The sequence below is a fragment of the Odocoileus virginianus genome, chromosome 18 (assembly GCF_023699985.2).
Source record: "Odocoileus virginianus isolate 20LAN1187 ecotype Illinois chromosome 18, Ovbor_1.2, whole genome shotgun sequence".
NCBI classification, from domain to species: domain Eukaryota; kingdom Metazoa; phylum Chordata; class Mammalia; order Artiodactyla; family Cervidae; genus Odocoileus; species Odocoileus virginianus.
In genome coordinates this window covers 15,412,075-15,431,027 of record NC_069691.1, presented here as the reverse complement: position 1 = coordinate 15,431,027, position 18,953 = coordinate 15,412,075, and the positions used below count along the sequence as shown (strand labels likewise).

Below are 18,953 nucleotides of genomic sequence, written 5' to 3'. Positions count from 1 at the left end.
CATGGTGAGAGGGCATGGTCAAACATGAAAGCTTCCCGACTTTTTCTGAATATGTTAAACAGGACCAACAGAATTGACTGACCAACGTTCCTGTAAGTCTCCAAAGCCTATTTTATACTGCAGATGTCTTCCCAGCCACATGCATCAGTGATCAGACCTGCCTTCTGCTCTCCCCTGGTAGACCCCCTTCCACGGGGCCTCCAAAACATCCCAACCTTCTTTATCAGCCTTGACCTCCGGCAAGGACCACACCTCCTCGCTAAGTGCTCTATTCAGGGTGGAAGGTGTGATCTAAATTACGTGGGGAAAAAATCCGCTCTGAAATCTTATTAAAAAGGCTAACTAGTCGTAAAGTTAACCAACCATCACTTGATCAAACCCCTCTGCTGCCCGAAGCAGTGTTATTTTAAACCTCTCGGAGGACTCTTGGCCATATTTAAAACCACCTTGGCAAGCCCTGAAAAGTAGCAAGCATACAGCTAACCGAGCCCTTAGTCATCCCTGAAAGGTTCCATGTAAAGTGCGCCGCTTCTTCCCAGGTTTCGGCCACTTCGCTGCAATCCCACAGGAGAACAAAATAAAAGATACGCCATTTGGCTCTGTCCCCCCAAGCCCCCGCCAGCGTCTGCCCAGGTTGGGTGGCCCCATAGCCGCCCGGTGCGGGAGTCCTGGGGGGTGGGGGGCGGGGCGGGACAGGGGAGGGGCGGCACCACTCCCCACGAAGCCACGCACAAGGGCTGGCACTCAGCACTCGCTCTGGCCCCCAGGTTAAGGCTCTCCATGGCTTCCAGAGGCTGGGGACGATTAAAGACAGTGAGCTCTCCGTCTCTACCAGGTTCAATCATTTTAAAGAATTAAACAGCACCTCATCCAAAATTTTGCACCCTTTCGGCCGAATATGGAGTCCTTAACACCCAGGAACACTGCCTGGCCAAAGGTTAACTAACCCCAGAGTTGGGTGGGAGAGGGAGACGCCGCCGCTAACCTGTATGCACTCTGTAATGGGCTTTGAGATGGGAGGATTTTCCATAGACTTTCCCACAGCCACTGTAGGGGCACTTGTGCCTCTTTTCGGAGGCGTGTTTCCCCTTCGCAGCCACTCCAGGGTGGAGGAGGGAGAGCGGGCTGGGCGCGCTGCCAGGATCCTGTCTCTCCTCCGGGCTGTGGGAAGGACTCGACCCAGATTCGGTGGTCACGTCGCTGTCGGATCCCATATCCTCATCCGGGCTCTCCAGGCTGTCGCTGCACACCGAGGGGGTCTGGATGGGTCGGTACTTGTTCAGGTCCAACAAGCTCTTGGCGATGGTGACCAGCGTGCAGTAATCCTTCCAGGTATCCCCCGGGTCACCATGTTCCTTGGTCACCTCGCGCTCAGGTAGTCGCAGCCGCTCGGCGTCCGGAGCGCCCCCATGCTCCGGCACCGCAGCGCGGTTCGAAATGGAAACCAGACACTGGGCAGCCACGAAGTCCATGTAGGCGGCCGCGGACATGGTGCGGGCGGCAGCAGCCCCGGCGGCGCGGCCAAACTTGGCGGTGGCTGCGGAGGTTCGGCTCGCCGTGCCCTGGCCTCGGACTACGAGCGCTGCGCCGCGCGGTGGCCAAGGGGGCGGGGGCGCGGGGCGCTTCCGACTCGCAGGAGCGCCGAGGCGACCTCAGCCCCTCATCTTTACGTAACCGGCAGCGCCTCCGCACGCAGCATCCACGGCCCCGGGCTCCGCCGCGCTGCCGCCTCTCGCCGCCGCCGATGCCCAGAGCCGGGCGAGATCCCCACCGACGGGCGCGCCCGCCACTCCGAGCTCGCTCTCTTGGAAAGGTGCCACACGTGGCGGTCGCAAGTTTATTCGACCGAAAACGCCCCCGAGGCGCTGGGAGAGGAAACTGCCAGAGAGGTACACGCCCTCGGCCGCCTCTCCGTCGAGCCAAAGCCCCAGGACATTCACCCAACCACCTGGACGCAGGTGGCAAGCGCCAGACGAAGCGCCAGGTCTAAGAGACACTTTTCCCCCAGTCCACTGACAGCTTCTGAGCCCCTGCTCTTGCCGGTCCGCACCGTGCCGGCATTCTCTCGCACAGTAACAATTTCGCAGAATCCCATCACGTCACAATCCGAACCCCCTCCAATTGGCCAGTGGGGAGGGTGATTCAACTCTGTTTACTTTCTCCCGCTGCCAGTTAGAACGGCCTTTCGGTGGAGAGGTGCGTCTAGAACTGAGGCGCGCGGCCAATCCGACTGTTCCGTTTCGATGCCTCGTGCTACCCCTACAGCCTCGAACGCTGACATTTAAAAGGGTAACAGCCGGGAGGCTGGAAAGGAGCAGCTGGACGTCTTTGGGAGTCCCCTCAATCCCTTAGCCGGTCCAGGCTTCCTGGCTCACGTTCCAGCTAGCGGAGTTGTAGGATACACCTTCCCTACTCAGCTGCGTTCTTTCTTATGACAAAAAGATAACGTCTGTTTCGGTTTTCCAGCTCGCAAACAGTTAAGTGACTTCCTGCAAACGCTACAGTCCCAGCAACCAACCTTCCAATCAAAAGTAAGTTGGTTGATGTCACTGACATTGGCTTAGCCAATCAGAAGGGCGTTCCGAAGACAAGCGCTCCACACTTGTAAACTGGAAGAGCTGTAGTGAAACTGAACATATCCTTGTACTTCGTGTTGCTGATAGTAAAATGGAGATAATGTATGGGAGGGCAGGGGTGATGAATAAACGCAAAGTGAGTCTATAATTAAAGAAGACAACTAAATATTATCAGGCCAAGTTGCCCAAGAATAAACACAAATGAGAAAGCATCAATTCGTTTTCTTCCGTTTGGGGAAGCAGCATACTTTTAGGTAGATTTTTAATAATTCTTCCACCCAGTGCATTAACTATGACTAACTCATCTTGAAAATGCAGAGCTGACAAAAGTTCTGTTTTAAAGTTTGTTTTTGTTCTGAGTATACTTACTTTGAACACTTCATCTTTGCTTTTGTGATGCGTCTTTAATTCCTTTTTTTCCCTCCTGCAGTTTATTCTAAGTAAGCTGTTTTCGTTTTGTTTTGACGCTATTTTAATCTTCCTCAAATAAATGGAGCTAAAAAATCCCTGGATACCTTTTAAAACTTCAAAAACATTTTAAATTCATTTTCTTTCCACAGCCCCTGTGGGATGTTAGGGTGTGTATGTATCCCTTCCCTCACTTAACAGATAGTAACATTAAGATGCAAAGAAGTGACTTGTCTACCTTATCAGGTAGAGAACTCCATGGAAAACATAAGTCTGATTCCTAGCTCTTTGGGCTTCAGAACTGAACTCTTTGGTTTTGTGAAATATTAACTTTGCTTAACAGATTCTTAAGAACTGGAACCAGCCAAAGCCATTGAATATTGTGGCATTACTTGATCAACAATTAGTATGGCTCTTGAGAGTCTGATTAACTAGGTTTTCGTCTCTCTCTGAAAGAATGATGGGGTTGTTATTCATCTTGATAGCTGAAAAAGGAATCTAGGGCCAATGTTTCTTGCAGGAGGTGTACTGTCCACAGGATTAAAAATGCATTTACTTTCCTAAGTGGGTGTGAGAGGTACCTGCTTTTATGTGACGCAGATGCAATGAGGTCCAACCTTAACCTCCCCCTGGCTATTAGCCTTTGTTAAGGTTTGGAAAAGGTTCTGGTCTCTAAAGGAGCGGTCTCAAATTTACCCTTCTAGTTTGAAGGCTAGTGTAGTTTGACTTTGCTTTTAAAATGGCACAGAAAGATATTGCAGTAGGTGACTACACAGGAAAGGGAAGTTTAGAAAGGGGGTGCTGGTCAACTAAGAATATCATCACCACCACTACCAACATAGTAAGGTAGGTACATGTAAAGTGAAGTCATCTTAGAGTTCTTGTATTCCAATCCCCTTAATTTTAGAAAATAATTCACTGAAGCCCAAAGAAATTTGCCTACTTCGTGATTTTTCTGGGACAGACTGTCCCCAAGGCTACACAACCACTTAGAAATTCCACATTTGCTTGCCCCTCTAAGGTCCAGTACAAATACCAGCAGGATCTCTCTAGGACTACTATGCTCAAGGCCTGTTACTCTCTCAGATTTGCATTGTAACTGTCATTGCACCAGGTACCTTCATAGCAGACAGTTCTAGAGTTAATGTGGGGTTATTATAAAAAACAAAGTCTGTATCTTTTCTTGAAGACTGTAACTAGGAACTTGAATAAGTCAATCATCATAGGTTTTTTAAAAGTATACATTTACTTCTTGCTCTCTTTAACTTCCTTTAATTTTGTCTGGACTGGACATAAACCCTAAACTCTTCCAACCCATTCATTTCAGAATTATACAAGAAGTAATAAAATACAACTGAGATTTCATTCACATGAATTTCTCTCACATTTACAAACATAAATGCTACTTGATTTACAACCTTTTTAAAGCCAATAATTCCACAACTGTAGAATGCTTTCTCTTTTTCCTCCTTTTCCACTCATTCCCTCTCCAGATATTTGTTTCTGCTAATGAGTTAGGCAAGGGTAAATAGAGAAATGAAAAGAGAATCTATCCTCAATGAGGCATGATATTAAAAACAAATATAGATATAGATAGTTACAGATGTCTCACAACAACTACATCAGGATTTTTTCTTGTATTTTCAACAATAGGGTTTCCTTTCTGTGCTAGGGTGCATATTATAATAGTTTTATGATTAAAACTAATTTATGCTTTTTTGCCAGTATGCAACTGTCCCAATTAAAATTCTGGCAAAATAAATTATCCCAGATTAATGTGAATCATCCCTAATTACAATGAATAATTTACTAGTAAAGTATACATTATGCCGCATAAATATAAGAACTCTGTTTTCCCCCAAGTTAATCTTTGTAAACATACATTTCAAAATTACACAAGCGAACCGAGAGGAGCACAAGCATTCAGAGACTAGAGCTGCGCTTACCGTTTTAAAGTATGCATTTTCCTCCCTATTCCTGTCTAAGTCTTGGCTTTATTTTCCAAGTTCTCAAGAACAATGCCTGTAGCAAGAAGTCTGATTTTCTGTGCATCCTAAAGTAATTATCATTATCACCCCTCCTCAGAGGCAGTACCTACTGATTTTCAGCAGGTGTTTAAATCACCATGGGGTAGGGAACCGGCCTCCTGGGCCTGAGAGGGGCTGTGTGACCTTATGCAACCTCTTAGAGCTATTTCCTTATCTGTGACTTAGTGACACTAGACTAATACATCTACATAGTCTCTGGGCCCCCCTCGTCTCCCAACCAAAAAAGCCTAATACTTGGGTTTTTTAAACACCATCTCATCTGCTGTGCATTTACAAATACAGTTCTTTAGGGCAGTAAAGCTCAGAATACCTTAAATCAATATTTAATTGGAGAGCAGGCACAAATATAAATTCATCCAAGAATCCCCTAAATCCTTTATTCCTTAATTTCTTGTTCTTTTTCTTTCTTCAAACTAGTTTGTGGGAAGTGGCCTGGGGTCAGAGAGGTGTCACAGAATCCCATCCCTTTTCCTAGGCAAGTTTCCCACCCGAGCTCCAAGTGAGTTATTTCCAGGCAAATTCAGCCCATTCCCAGGCGCATTCCCTGTTGGTTTTAATCCAAAGCAAAGGAGCCCAAAGCAATTCCCGGGGAGCTAATCACCTGAAGCTTAGTCTAATATATACATTGCCTAGTCTCACCCATGCCCAAGGCTCAGAGAGGTTTAGGTTAAAATTGCACTCTGTAGGTAGTGGGTTCCGCCAACGCTGGCTTTTCTCACTCTTTCCTTCTTTCCTGCTGGGAGGCGTGGACGGTGCTGGGCAGAGCTGCCAGCCTCCAGGCGGGAAGGAAGGAGAACAGATGGCCCACTGGGGGTAGGGGATCACGTGTCGGACCTCACTCTGGGCTGGATCCAAAACTTCTTTCAGGACCCAGGCCCTTCGACTTCAGCGATCCCATCAAGGCACAGAGGGTATTTTGGGGGCGGGGGGCGGGGGGAGGCGCGGTGGGAGAAGCACAGTCTTCGTCTTAGTAAGAGCTGAGGAATTAGGGGAAGGTGGGAGTTTGGGGAAGACGGAGGAGAAGCTGAAAGAATCGGGCTTCCAACAATGGCGGTGTGCCCGGATTTGAAATGCAATCAGGTAAACCCCTATCTGGTGAAACGCCCGCGGCCATAATGACAGTTAACACGCAAGGGGGGTGGGGGGATCCAGCCCAGCGAAAAATTGCACGACGCCCTACTTTGCTCTCGCTCCACTTAGCAGCCTTCCGCAAAACTCCAGGCCTCTCCTTTGCCAAGCAGAAAGGCCACCCGTTCATGCATATGCAGGAGGATAAGTTTAGCTCGCAGCCCCCTGCGCTCTAAGGAGCCCCGCGCCGCGCACGCTGAATCACCCGAGCTCGGGGGCGGGCGCTCCGCTCGGGCCGCAGACTGGCGGGCGACACAGCCACTCGCGGGCCGCGCGCCCCGGCCTGGCATCGCCCTTTTAAAAAGTCTTCCGCAGGCGGCCGCCGCAGCAGCAGCCGGAGGAGGCGAGTTCATCTGAGGACAGTCCTAGTTCTCAGAAATCCCTTCCCTGCTGGAACATCAAGCTCCCTTTACTGCAGTTGAACAAACTGCCCTAGATTGGGGGATGAGGAACCCGCCCCAAACTCGTGCAAGAAGCTCCGGGCGCCCGCGCCCACGTGAACTAACCTTGAAATTAGCCCCTTCACCCGGTCGGGAGAGGGTGGGAGTGGGCGGGGCCGCTGGTTGGCCCTTCGTGGCCCAAGCTCTAGGGTTTGCGCCCTCTGCGTGCGCGTACGGCCCCCACCACCCTGTTTCATAACTCTGGCGGGATTGCATTAAAAAAAAAATCCCCGGGGTAAGATAGGTGTTGGGGGGAGGGGTTGGGAGGAGGAGGAGGTACCTTCTCCATCACCCACGCCTGGGAGGAAGAGGAAAACCTGCCCTGCGGTCCCCCTGGGAACACTGCAGAGTAGGGTGTCGGATGACATCAGCTTCTAAACATAGCACGCACCGCACCCCAACTCTGAGCGCCGAGTGCTGGACTCGGGCGGGGGAGCGGGGAAGCGCGTGCTGCTGGCCGCGGGCGGGGCGGGCCGGGCCGACTGGCCGGGCTGTGCGGGAGGAGATGACTTTGCAGGAATCAAGCTTGAAGAGTTTGCAGGCAAACCTCTCCCGCAATGGTCGGGCCACGGGGTTAGGAAACATTCGTGCCATTCCGCGCTCTCCCCTGCCCCACAAAAGCCACACACACGTATGCGCGCAGCCCTTGCCTCTAAAGTGCCTTTATTTATATAAATCAACCCACCCCCCCAGTCATAGCTGTAGCGCCCAGTTAGGTCAGTTTGGGGACCCTCCGGGCCCTCTAGCCCCGCGCCTGCCTCCAGGCTAAGCCTGAGAGGGGGTCGGCGCGGCCCTCCCGGTGAGTCAGATGGGCTGTGTTTCCTGCGGTTGTTGTGGAACAGTTTGTCCTTTTTACTCCCCGCCCCCCGCCCGATCTCCACCCCCTTGGTAAATATAGCGCTCACGTTTCATCATCTCTTTGTCCAACGAGCGCCAGACACCCCAGCCCGCGGCCCCCGCAGCCTCCCTCCTCCTCCCGGTTCGCCGTTACCTCGCATAACCCCGCGCGGGCAGGCGGCGGGCAGCAGCCTGCCCCGCGGCCCCGGCCAGCCCTGCTCCCCAGCGCTTCCCGCCGCAGTAGACAGACTCTCCCCGCCTTCCACCCCCTACCCGCGCTTCCAGTTCCCACTTAAGTTGTGCCCCCATGCCCTCGTCCCACCCCAGATATCCCAGTGTCCTTGGGACCGGGTCAGCCGTGTGTAGGTGTTGGAAGGTAGACACCCCTTCTTCCCAGCCCCAGGCGGCACCCACGCCCAGGCCAGTACAGCATCTGCCACTCACCCATCCTCCCCCTTCCCAAGGCCGCCCCCTGCTCCCCTCCTGAGCGCAGGTGACAGCTGCTCAGACTGTCTGATTCACCGACAGCTGAACTAGCTACGAGTACTTGGGGGTGGGCGCTTCGTGAACCGTCTCCTTCCCACCCCCTCACCCCAGAGAGGAGTGGGCTGGTGGGTCAGGAAAGGCGAGATGGGTGGATAACAGCCGAGAACCGCTTGCTTACTCTTCCCTCTCTCCCGTCCCCTCCCAGTTTCATTTCCACACATACAGCCACCCACCGGGACCGGAGGCGGCTGGTGTTCTCTGAACGCAGGGAACTGGCTCTCTCTGTGGTCTTGTGTTGACTTCCCGCCTCCTCTCCACCCTCCTCCTCCTCGCCCCCACCACCCCACGCCGCCTCCCGCCCAGAGCAGCTGGGAAACCTGCAGCAAAACACTGCAGTCATGAGACGTCCCTGGACTCGGCCGTGGCTGCGGTTGCCCTGCCCTGTGTCCACTTGGGGCTCCCCGCCCAGGAATGTGGAAGAGGCCTGCCTCCCTCCCTTCCTCCTCTCCCCGCTTGGCACCAGAGAGCATCCTGTGGGGGCCCTGCCTGGCAGCGTTTTTGGCCAGCGCCCTGGGCCACCCCCATGAGTGGCCACCTGTCCAGCGACAGGTAGTGAGAGCGCTGACTGTGTGAGAATGCAGCATCCAGGATGCCGCAGAGCTGGCTTATTTGCCATCACAGGCTGTCCCTTTCCGGACAGGGTGCCCAAAGATCCCTGCTGACTGAGGTTTTCAGGCAGATTCCTGTTTTCGCAGGGACACACCCTCTCCATAGGGAATCTGGCAAAAACCTTCCCTTTCCAAGCCTGCTTCCCGGCGGAGGAAGAATTCAGCCTCTCCCCCTAAAGGAAGCTGAATGAACAGACCTCTGAGGAGGCCACGAGAGTTGAGCTCCGGGTGCCGCCTGCCCGAAGTCCACCCTATTTAAAAACCACCTCTTCACCACCACTGGGCCGGCCACTGTTATCAGCTTCCTGCCCTTCAGCAGCGCACATGTTGCACAGATGCTGTCTTGGTATTTTGATAGCAGAGAAGAGGGAGTAAAAGTCCCAACAGTTCCCTGGTTTCCTTCTGACTCCATCACCCTGAATAAATCCCACCCTGGATGGCCTCTCAGAGGTGAAGGAGAGAGGGGAGCTTATTGAGGCCCTAGAGAGTAGACTTCCTAACACAGCAGGTCTCCCCACACCTGGAGAATTACTACCCAAATAAGACTGCTTCTCCCATCTGCCCCCAGCTGCTCTGAAGTACCTGCCATCAGACTATACCACAGCTTGCTTGTTACTGTGTTTTGCCACATCCTCCTGGTGTTAGCCACCCCAACCCCCATTCCCTGACACACAGTCCTCTACCCCCACCTCATTCCTGCTAACATTGTCAGTGAATTCCGTATCCTTACTGAAACCCTCCAACCACATCCCTCTCCAGCCTACTGTCACGCGTGTACCCTGGACCTTTGCATCACCAAATAACAGCAGCACTGCTGAACTTTTCAAACATTCTCTTCCCTGATCAACACCTCTTTCCCTTCCAGCTTCTTTAATAATAACCCTAATAACCCCATCTGAACATTTCTTTGCCCCTATTCTTACCTCCAATCTACTTTCCCATGTTCATCACAGCCCTTATATTCTCACATCTTTCCTACCTACATTACATTTCATAGTCTATCACTATATCACCCCTTTGTATATACTCCTCACTTCCTTGTACCTGGGATCACCTGCCTGGGAAAACCCTGGTTCTGTCCAGCTTGACACACCAGACAAAAATAACGGTGCTAGCTGTTGTCACTAAATTTATGATCATGAATCTCCAGTGGGCTCTCAACACTGCCCTCTGCATTTCCCTAGTTGGTTTACTTTCCCACACTCTGAAATGACTACATTGCACCTCCTTTCCCAAATATCTCTCCCCTTCCTCACTCTGAGCTGGAAGCTTTACTTCTCATTTCACTGAGAAAAATAAAAGCAATTTCACAAGAACTCCTCATCTTCCACCCACCATGTCTTCCATCCTACCTGCCTCTCTGCCTTCCCTCCTGTCTCACATATGTAGTGTCTCTGCTCTTATCTCAAGCAAGACCTTGGCACCATGGTCTCCTCCCCTGTTGACTATTTAATGATTGTTCCTGAAATTATCTCATCTCCTGCTAATCAATTGTCCTTCTCTGCTAAATAATTCACTTCAGCACAAAAATATGTGGTACTCCCTCCTGTCTTTTCTTTTCCCCCAAACTTTATTTATTTTTTAAATATATTTACTGATTTGGCTTCACCCGGTCTTAGTGTGGCACATGGGATCTTTGATCTTCACTGCGACCTGCAGGATCTTTTTAAAAATCTTTTGGTTGCCTTACTCAGCATGTGGGATCTTAGTTCCCTGACTAGGGATCAAACCCACACTGTGGCACTGGCAGAGTCTTAACCACTGGACCACCAAGGAAGTTCCAACTCCCAAGTTTTATCTTCAGGCCAGACCTCTGTCTTGCATGTCACACCTGACTATCCATTCCTCATCTGCACAGGAATCTCAAAGTTAACATATTAAAATTGAACTACTGAGTATAACATAGGGAACTATACTCAGTATCTTATAATAACCTATATTAGAAAATAATCCCCAAAAGAATACATATATATGTATAACTGAATCACTTTGCTGTGTACTTGAAATTAACATGACGTTGTAAATTAACTATACATCAATAAAAATAAATAAAGTTGAACTACTAATTATTTCCTTAATTCAAAGTCCTTCCCATCTTAGGTGAACAGTATTCCTGTGACTCTGATTGCTCAGACCCCAAACCGAGGAGTTATTCTTGATTCCTCTTTTTAATTTATACCCCACAGCTTTTCCATCAGGAACTCCTGTTAGCTGTATTTTCCAAATACAGCCAGAACCTGGCACGTCTGGTCTCTACTGCACCACCTTCATCTCTCAAATGGATAACTTTAGTGGTCTTCAGCTGGTCTTCCTGCTTCCACTCCTGACCTGGTTTCTTTTCTCAACACAACTGCTCAAGAGCTCTTTTAAAAGTATAGACCACTGACAGTTGGATGCTCTATTATCTGCAGTCTAACAGAAACATTTAGGAAGAAATGTTTCAGTAGATTAGAGGCACATTAATCAAACTCAAATCAGCTGAGCGATGAACTATTGGTAAACACATATCAGACACTATGCGGTAGTTTTGCAGGAATTTGGGAGGTTAAGGGGAAAAGCGGATATAGGGATATATAGAGGGAAGGAAAGATGCTCAGAACAGTCTAGATTGCAAATATTTTAATATGTTTCATTGGGGAGAAGTTAGAGGTTAGGCAGAAATTTGTAATATATGAAGGAGGACATCACTGATAAAACAAGGTACAGAGGGCAACATAGTCTCAAGAGCCTAGAAGGAAAATGGAAAGCTCTGTCTTCCTTTGAGGCAGAAAGAACAATGTGAATCTGGCTGAAACATGGAGAAGTTTGGAGGTAGAAAAGAGGAAAGCCCTGGGGAGTTCATGCCAGTGTTCTTTGTGGTGCAAAGGAGATGATGGGGAATGTGACAGAGGCCATGGGGAACATGGCAAGTGTCTGGAACGCCTGTCATTGAAATAAGCCACCTTATTTATATCTCCTTGCACTGGGCCTAGCACATGGCAGTTTCTATCTGTTGGAAGAGTGAATTGACTCAGTATGAGTAACAGGATCATTAAATAGCAAAAGCTGCCCAGCTGAGATGGTAAACCATGTATTTGTGGGGCTTTCTTAATAACTTTTATTTCTTGTTACAAAATTAATATCTTTTCATTGTAAAAGAGCTAAAAAATACAGATAAACCCAAAGAAAAAAAAATAAAAATCAATCATATACCACAAACCTGGAGGTAACCATGGTTAATATTTCAGTAAATATTGGTCTTATCCTTTTTATGAACAACTATACATTAAAAAAAAAGTGAGATCAGGCCATATATATGTTTTTATAATCTTTTTTTCAGTGTGTTAAGTCAGCTGAATAATTTCAGCTAACAATTCTAGCTGAAATTATTTTACATTCTACCTTATTTTTTTTTTTTATGTTGTAGCACCTTATTATTTAAAATAATTATCTTCTGAATAAGTAAACATTCACATGGTTCAATTTTAAAAGTTTAAAGGGATATATAATGAAAAATCTCTTCCCCAGCCCTATCCTTCAGATATCTAATTACCCTTTCCAGAAGCAACGAAGTTGTTGTTGTAAATCCTTCCTGAGATATTTTATATATATCCAAGAAATACAAAAACACTGCCCACATTTTTATATAAATGGTTAGTATCATAGCAATGTTATGCATCTTTTTTTAAAAAGTAATTTTATTTATGTTTGGCTGTGCTGGGTCTTCATTGCTGTGTGGGCTTTTCTCTAGTTACGGAGAGCGAGGGGCTACTCTCTAGTTGCTGTGCAGGGTTTCTCACTGAGGTGTCTTGTTGCAAGGCATGGGCTCAATAGCTGTGGCATGTGGGCTTAGTTGCTTCATGGCATATAGGATATTCCCCGATCAGGGATCAAACCTGTGTCTTCTGCATTGGCAGGCAGATTCTTTACCCCTGAGTCATCAGGGAAGCTCCTGTTATGCATCTTGCTTTACCAAGTTAATATCTTGGGGGAACTTCCTGGTGGGTCCAGTGGTTAGGACACAGCCTGAATTCAATCCCTGGTTGTAGAATTTAGATCCTGCATGCTGCGTGTGCAGCCAAATACACTTTTTAAAATAAATAAATTAAAATACACACATATATATATCTCTCTTCATGATCACTATTACAGATGAAAACATATAGTTTCCTCCTGTTTTTTGTTGTTCACTCAGTCATGTCCGACTCTTTGCAACATCGACTGTAGCATGCCAGGCTTCCCTGTCCTTCACTATCTCCTGGAGTTTGCTCAAACTCATGTCCATTGAGTCAATGATGCCATCCAACCATCTCATCCTCTGTCGTCCCCTTCTCTTCCTGCCCTCAAATTTTCCCAGGATCAGGGTCTTTTCCTCCTGTTTCCTCCTGTCTAAGGGCTGCCATAGAATTCTAATACAAATGTACCTTGATTTATTTAATGAGTCCCCTGCTGCTCAGCAGGACTTCCCTGGTGGATCAGACTGTAAAAGCGTCTACCTACAATGCAGGAGACCCAGGTTCAATCCCTGGGTCGGGAAGATCCCCTGGAGAAGGAAGTGGCAACCCACTCCAGTACTCTTGCCTGGAAAATCCCATGGACCAAGGAGCCTGGTAGGCTGCAGTCCATGCGGTCGCAAAGAGTCAGACACGACTGAGCGACTTCACTTCACTACTGCTCAGCATTTATGTTACTTTGGTTCTTTTAGGATTTTGAAAAAGACTACTTTAAATAAACTTCTTTTACTCTGGAGCAATATACTTCAAGGATAAAGTTTTTAAAAGTGTAATGCTGGGTTAAAAGCTACGTGCCATTGTAATCTAATGGCTATCAAACTGCTTTCCCTAGAGTTTGTACCATGTACCATGCATGTGTACAAACTCCAAACAGCAATGAATAAAAGTATAAACTAGCAATGTATAAAAGTGCCTGTTTCTCAGACTCACAGACTTAGAGAATGATTGCCAGGGGAAGGATGGGAAGAATGGATAGTTAGGGAGTTTGGGATGGACTTGTACACTCTGCTATATTTGAAATGGATAACTGACAAGGCCCTACTGTATAGCACATGGAACTTTGCTCAATGTTATGTGGTGGCCTGGACAAGTTTGAGGGAGAATGGATACATGTGTATGTATTGCTGAGTCCCTTCACTGTTCATCTGAAACTATCACATTGTTAATCAATTCTACCCAAGTACAAAATAGAAAATTTAAAAAGAAAAAAACAAAGTGCCTGTTTCTCTACATCTTCATCAATGAGGTGGTTAAAAAGGTGTGTGATCTTTGCCAACTTGATTGATAAAAATGGTATTTCAGGGTGCTTTAAATTTTCATTCTTTCATTAGAGATGAAGTTAAGAATCTTTTCATATGTTTGAGAGCTCTGGATATTTCCTTTTTTAACCCATAGCTATTATCTATTTTCTTCTAGACTGTGGGCTTTTTCCCCTCTAGTCTTTCTATATTAGACCTTTGTGATATGAATCACAAATATTTTTTCCCAATTTGTCATTTGCCTTTTACCTTTGCTTAGAGTTTTTGTCATGCACAAGTGTTTTTTGTTATTGTTATATTTATCAGTTTCTTATACTTCTAGATATTTTGTAATTTGAAAGCCCTTCTCCATTCATATTATAATTGTCCCATGGCTTCTTCTAGTCCTCTTATGATTTATTTTATTTTTTTTTAACATGTGTTCCCCATCCCAAACATCACCCCCCCATCCTCTTATGATTTAGTGATCTATTTAAAATTTTGGAGGGGGTATAATTTCTGATGGAGAAGGAAATGGCAACCCACTTCAGTACTCTTGCCTGGAAAATTCCATGGACAGAGGAACCTGGTAGGCTACAGTCCATGGGATCACAAAGAGTCAGACATGACTGAGCAGACTTCACTTTGTACTTCATAATTTGGGAAGTGTGTACCCAATTAAAATTTTTTCCAGATGATATCTAGTTATTTTAATCCTATGTGTTGATTTTATTTTTTTAAAGATACAATCATGTCACCACTAAATAAAGACAGTTTTTATTCCTTTTTTTTTGAGCTTTGTGCCTCTTTTTTTTTTTTTTCCTCTTACCTCCTTGTACTTGCTAAAACCTCTAGTAAAATGTTGGCTCAATTAGGGGGAGTGAGCATCTTTGCCTTGTTCTTGACCTTCAGTTCAGTTCAGTTCAGTTGCTCAGTCATGTCCGACTCTTTGCGACCCCATGAATTGCAGCACGCCAGACAATACTATAATAAGTAGTATTTTGGCTAGAAAGAACTAGTTCTTTCCCCTCTCTATGATTATATTCTTAGTATATAAATCCTTAGAAGTTGGCTACCTGGGTCAATGGGTAGATGTGATTTTAAGTATTTAGCTACTTTTCAACCAGTGCCCCACCAGGAAAATAGAAACCATGGCAATTGTTTCAATCAGGGTAACTATTTAAGGAAAAATTATTGTTGGAAGGGCTAAAGGAGCAAAAAGGTGAGAAAACCCCTAAATTAGTAACTGCAAGAAGCTACTACCAACCCTAGGATTACAGGAGCAAACAGGAGGAGTTAGTATTGCCAGAACCTAGGACATGCTTACTGCAGACACTGGGAAGACTGAATTGTTGTTGAAACCATTCATGCGGCTGCTGGAGTTGCTGTAGGATGTGGGAACCACAGTCACACTACTGCAGCGGCTGGAACCACAGGATATCCCACTGCCTCTGAGACAGGAGAGAGGGATACAAAAGCCTCCTTCCTGCCTGCCTTCAGGTTGTCCAGCCCACCCCACCAATACCCACAACTGACTGAACCTAATCAGAATCAAAATGGCAAAGAAGGCTGGGGGAAATGTGCAGAATCCAGCTCCCTGTGATACAGAGAAGCCAGGCCAGCTTCATGGCCGTTCTATCTGCACAAGTTCAGAGGGCCCCACCCTTAGAAGGGCCCCCTGCTGTGACTCTTTTGAAATTTTTTTTGAACAGTCTAGCATTTTTGTTTTGCACTGACCCAGCAAATACGGATTTGGTTCTGCAGAGCAGAGCATGGAAGGGCAAAAGCGGAGCTTAGAGCAAAGAGGAAAATGCCAGGACTGCTCTGTGTTGCCAAATCGCTCTCCACAAAATTTATATCAGTTTGAACTTAGTGAAGAGTTGCCTGGGAACCCAATCATAAACTAGTTACAGCACTGATAAGCAAGTTTCTAAGGTTTTCCCCAAGCAGTGCCTAACAGTTCCAAAAGCAAAAGCAGAAAAGTTGTCCAACTAGTTCTCTGGCCTCTTAGCTCAAGGAGTCAGCTTAACCCTGTATGAGATTTGATAATGTGATTTTCCTACCTCACCCCTTCAAGGAGGAAACAGATCTGACTGGGGAATGTGTTAGCTGTCATAAAGCTCATTACATAATTGCTTTTGTATTTGCATATCTGGTCTATCATTATATTTATCTTTTATCATGCTTCTTTCTATGCCTTGTTGGTGCAGAAAAAATGGTGAGTCAGATATTCAGCAGCACTTGGGAATTTTGTGAGGCTCAGTAGGCCAATTTCCAGATGCAGGGCTACTGGACATGCTCCGAGAGGCAGATACCAGTCTGCACACAGGCCCTGAGTAACCCAGCAGCAGTTTGGGAATGCGGAAGCTGCTCAGAGAAGGGTCTTGAGATTTTGGTACGGTGGCTACATTGCAGCAAGGACAGAGAGTGCCATGTCATTGAAGGAGGTAGGCAGGTGATGTGGAGAGAGAGGGGCCTCACAGGAACCTAGAATCAATATTCCAGCCCTTCAGGGACCGAGAAGAGGTCACTCTGGGAAAAGACACTTTCAGATGCAACTCTTCTACACAGTACTCACCCCTCGTCTGCAGGGGATACATCCCAAGACCGCAGTAGGTATCTGAGACCATGGACAGTACTAGACCCTATAGTATTTTCCTGTACATATATCCCTATGATAAAGTTTAATTTATAAATTAGGCACACTAAGAGATTAACAGTAACTAAAAATCTAACAATGATAACAATATACTCTAATAAAACACAAGTGAATGTGGCCTCTTTCTCTCAAACTATCTTATTATACACATTCAATGCTTTTTCCATCTTCAGTTCAGTTCAGTCACTCAGTCATGTCCGACTCTTTGCAACCCCATGAATCGCAGCACACCAGGCCTCCCTGTCCATCACCAACTCCCGGAGTTTACTCAAACCCATGTCCATCAAGTCGGTGATGCCATCCAACCATCTCATCCTCTGTCGTCCCCTTCTCCTCTTGCCCTCAATCTTTCCCAGCATCAGGGTCCCTTCCAGTGAGTCAGCTCTTCGTATGAGGTGGCCAAAGTACTGGACTTTCACCTTCAGCATCAGTCCTTTTCCATCTTAAGTAAGCATTTATCATGCACTGCGGCTGTAACTTTTGCAATTTGAAGTGTGACAGCAAAACTAGTACAAACTTCTCTTTCCTCCTTCACAATTTCACGAATAGAAGATTCGTTCTCACCCGCAGCTCTTAGCAACTTCAGCATACGACTTTTTTCTTTCCTTATTAAATTTCTAACTTTCACCTTTTCATTTAAAGGAAGTACTTTATGGCTTCTCTGGCAATCCGAATGGCCAGCATAACTTGTACTTTGGGGCCCTTAGTAAGTAAAATAGGGTGACAAGAACCCATGCACTGAGATATCACACATAATAACCAAGATGGCAGGATACTCCGGACAAAGGCACAATTCATGAACCAGGTGGGATGGGGCAGAACAGCACAGGATTTCATCACGCTACTCAGAAAGGCTTCCCTGATAACTCAGTTGGTAAAGTATCTGTCTGCAATGCAGGAGACCCTGGTTCAGTTCCTGGGTCGGGAAGATCTGCTAGAGAAGGGATACCTACCCTCTCCAGCGTTCTTGGGCTTCTCTTGTGGCTCAGCTGGTAAAGGATCTGCCTGCAATGCAGGAGACCTGGGTTCGATCCCTGGGTTGGGAAGATCCCCTAGAGAAGGGGAAGGCTACCCACTCCAGTATTCTGGCCTGGAGAATTCTATTGACTGTATAGCCTATGGGGTCGCAAAGAGTCGGACACGACTGAGTGACTTTTGCTTTCACTCAGAATGGCACAATGGATATAATGGTGAACAGAAGACACATGACTACTGTCTTCCCAATCCTATATACTAGAAGTGGGGGTGGGGGGAGGGATAATCAAATGTAATACTGTATAATTAATGCTGTGACAAGAGAATTAAACAGTGCTACAAAGAAAACATAATAGGGGTCCTTTTGCCTTATAAGAGCATCAGGGAAGGACTCAGAGCTAAGCTGAGTAGGAGTTGGGCAAGCAAGCAGGGGAAATGGGTGGAAGAATGTTTGAGGAAGAGGCAATAGCAAGTACAAAGGTCCTGAGGTAAGAGATCAGGCTACATATAAGGAACTGAAAGAAGTGTAGCCTGGGAAGGCAGAAGCGGAGAGAGCTGAGCCTGGGAAGGCAAGCATGGAGCAGATCTTAAACGGCTGTGAATACCCATGTGGTTTTATCCTAAGTGCAATAGCAAGTCATTCAGGGCTCTATCCAAGAAAGAGATGTAGACTTGCATTTTACAAACACAACTCTGTCTGTAGTCTAAAGAATGAATCAAAAGAACCGAGATTAGAGGAAGGGAAATGAGAATCCAGGGAACAGATGAAAGTAGCTTGGAATAGGATGGTGGCAAAAGAGTGGAGAGAAGTATGCCGAGATACAGTTAGGATGAAAAACTGACAAAGGTTGGGGATCAGATTTGGTGGAGAAGGGCAGAAGGGCTCAGGATGTTTCCTAGGTTTTGGGGTTCAACAACTGTGGCAAACATAGATTTGTAGGTGAGGATATAGAATCAGGTTTGGGGATATGTCTTTGGTCCAGGGCTAAAACTCCACACTCCCAAAGTAGGGGGCCCAGGTTTGATCCCTGGTCAGGGAACTAGATGCCTCATGTTACAACTAAAGATCCCACATACCACAACTAAGTCCTGGAGCAGCCAAATAAATATTTTTTTAAAATATTTTACAGTTCACAGTGTCTGTGGGACAGTCCAGAGGAATTGCCTAGTAGACAGCTGAGTAATTATTAGCCACTAACTCCTCACCTTAAACTACTTTATTACAGATTAACAATCTAGTTAATTTGTAAAGTTCTAAAGGAATAATATCCTTCTGTTTTGCTGAAGGAGAGAGGCCTAAGTAAAAGTTCTGAACTATCTCCTGCCTCAAATTCATATGCTCTCTTAGAGTTCATCCTCGTACCTCTGGCTGACCAAAACTTTTCTCCCTGCATTTTTACTATAGCATTCATCTCGTTGCTTTCTAAGTTGTATGTTGATTCATCAGCGTCTTTTAACAGATTATGAGTTTTAGGCACAATCTGTGTTCAATTCATCT

The 18,953-nt window shown here is 46.7% G+C and overlaps 2 protein-coding genes across 7 annotated transcripts in view; both read right to left on the bottom strand.

Moving 5' to 3' along the window:
• The window catches only part of KLF9 (KLF transcription factor 9), a 28,273-nt gene extending 25,810 nt beyond the window's left edge, over positions 1-2,463 (bottom strand). The window contains exon 1 of the mRNA XM_020902000.2: positions 986-2,463. Within this exon, the coding sequence (XP_020757659.1) occupies positions 986-1,490 (505 nt within the window). The 5' untranslated portion in view covers positions 1,491-2,463. The remainder of the gene's footprint in view (positions 1-985) is intronic.
• The window catches only part of TRPM3 (transient receptor potential cation channel subfamily M member 3), a 702,629-nt gene that overhangs the window by 22,500 nt on the left and 661,176 nt on the right, over positions 1-18,953 (bottom strand). The window lies entirely within an intron of this gene.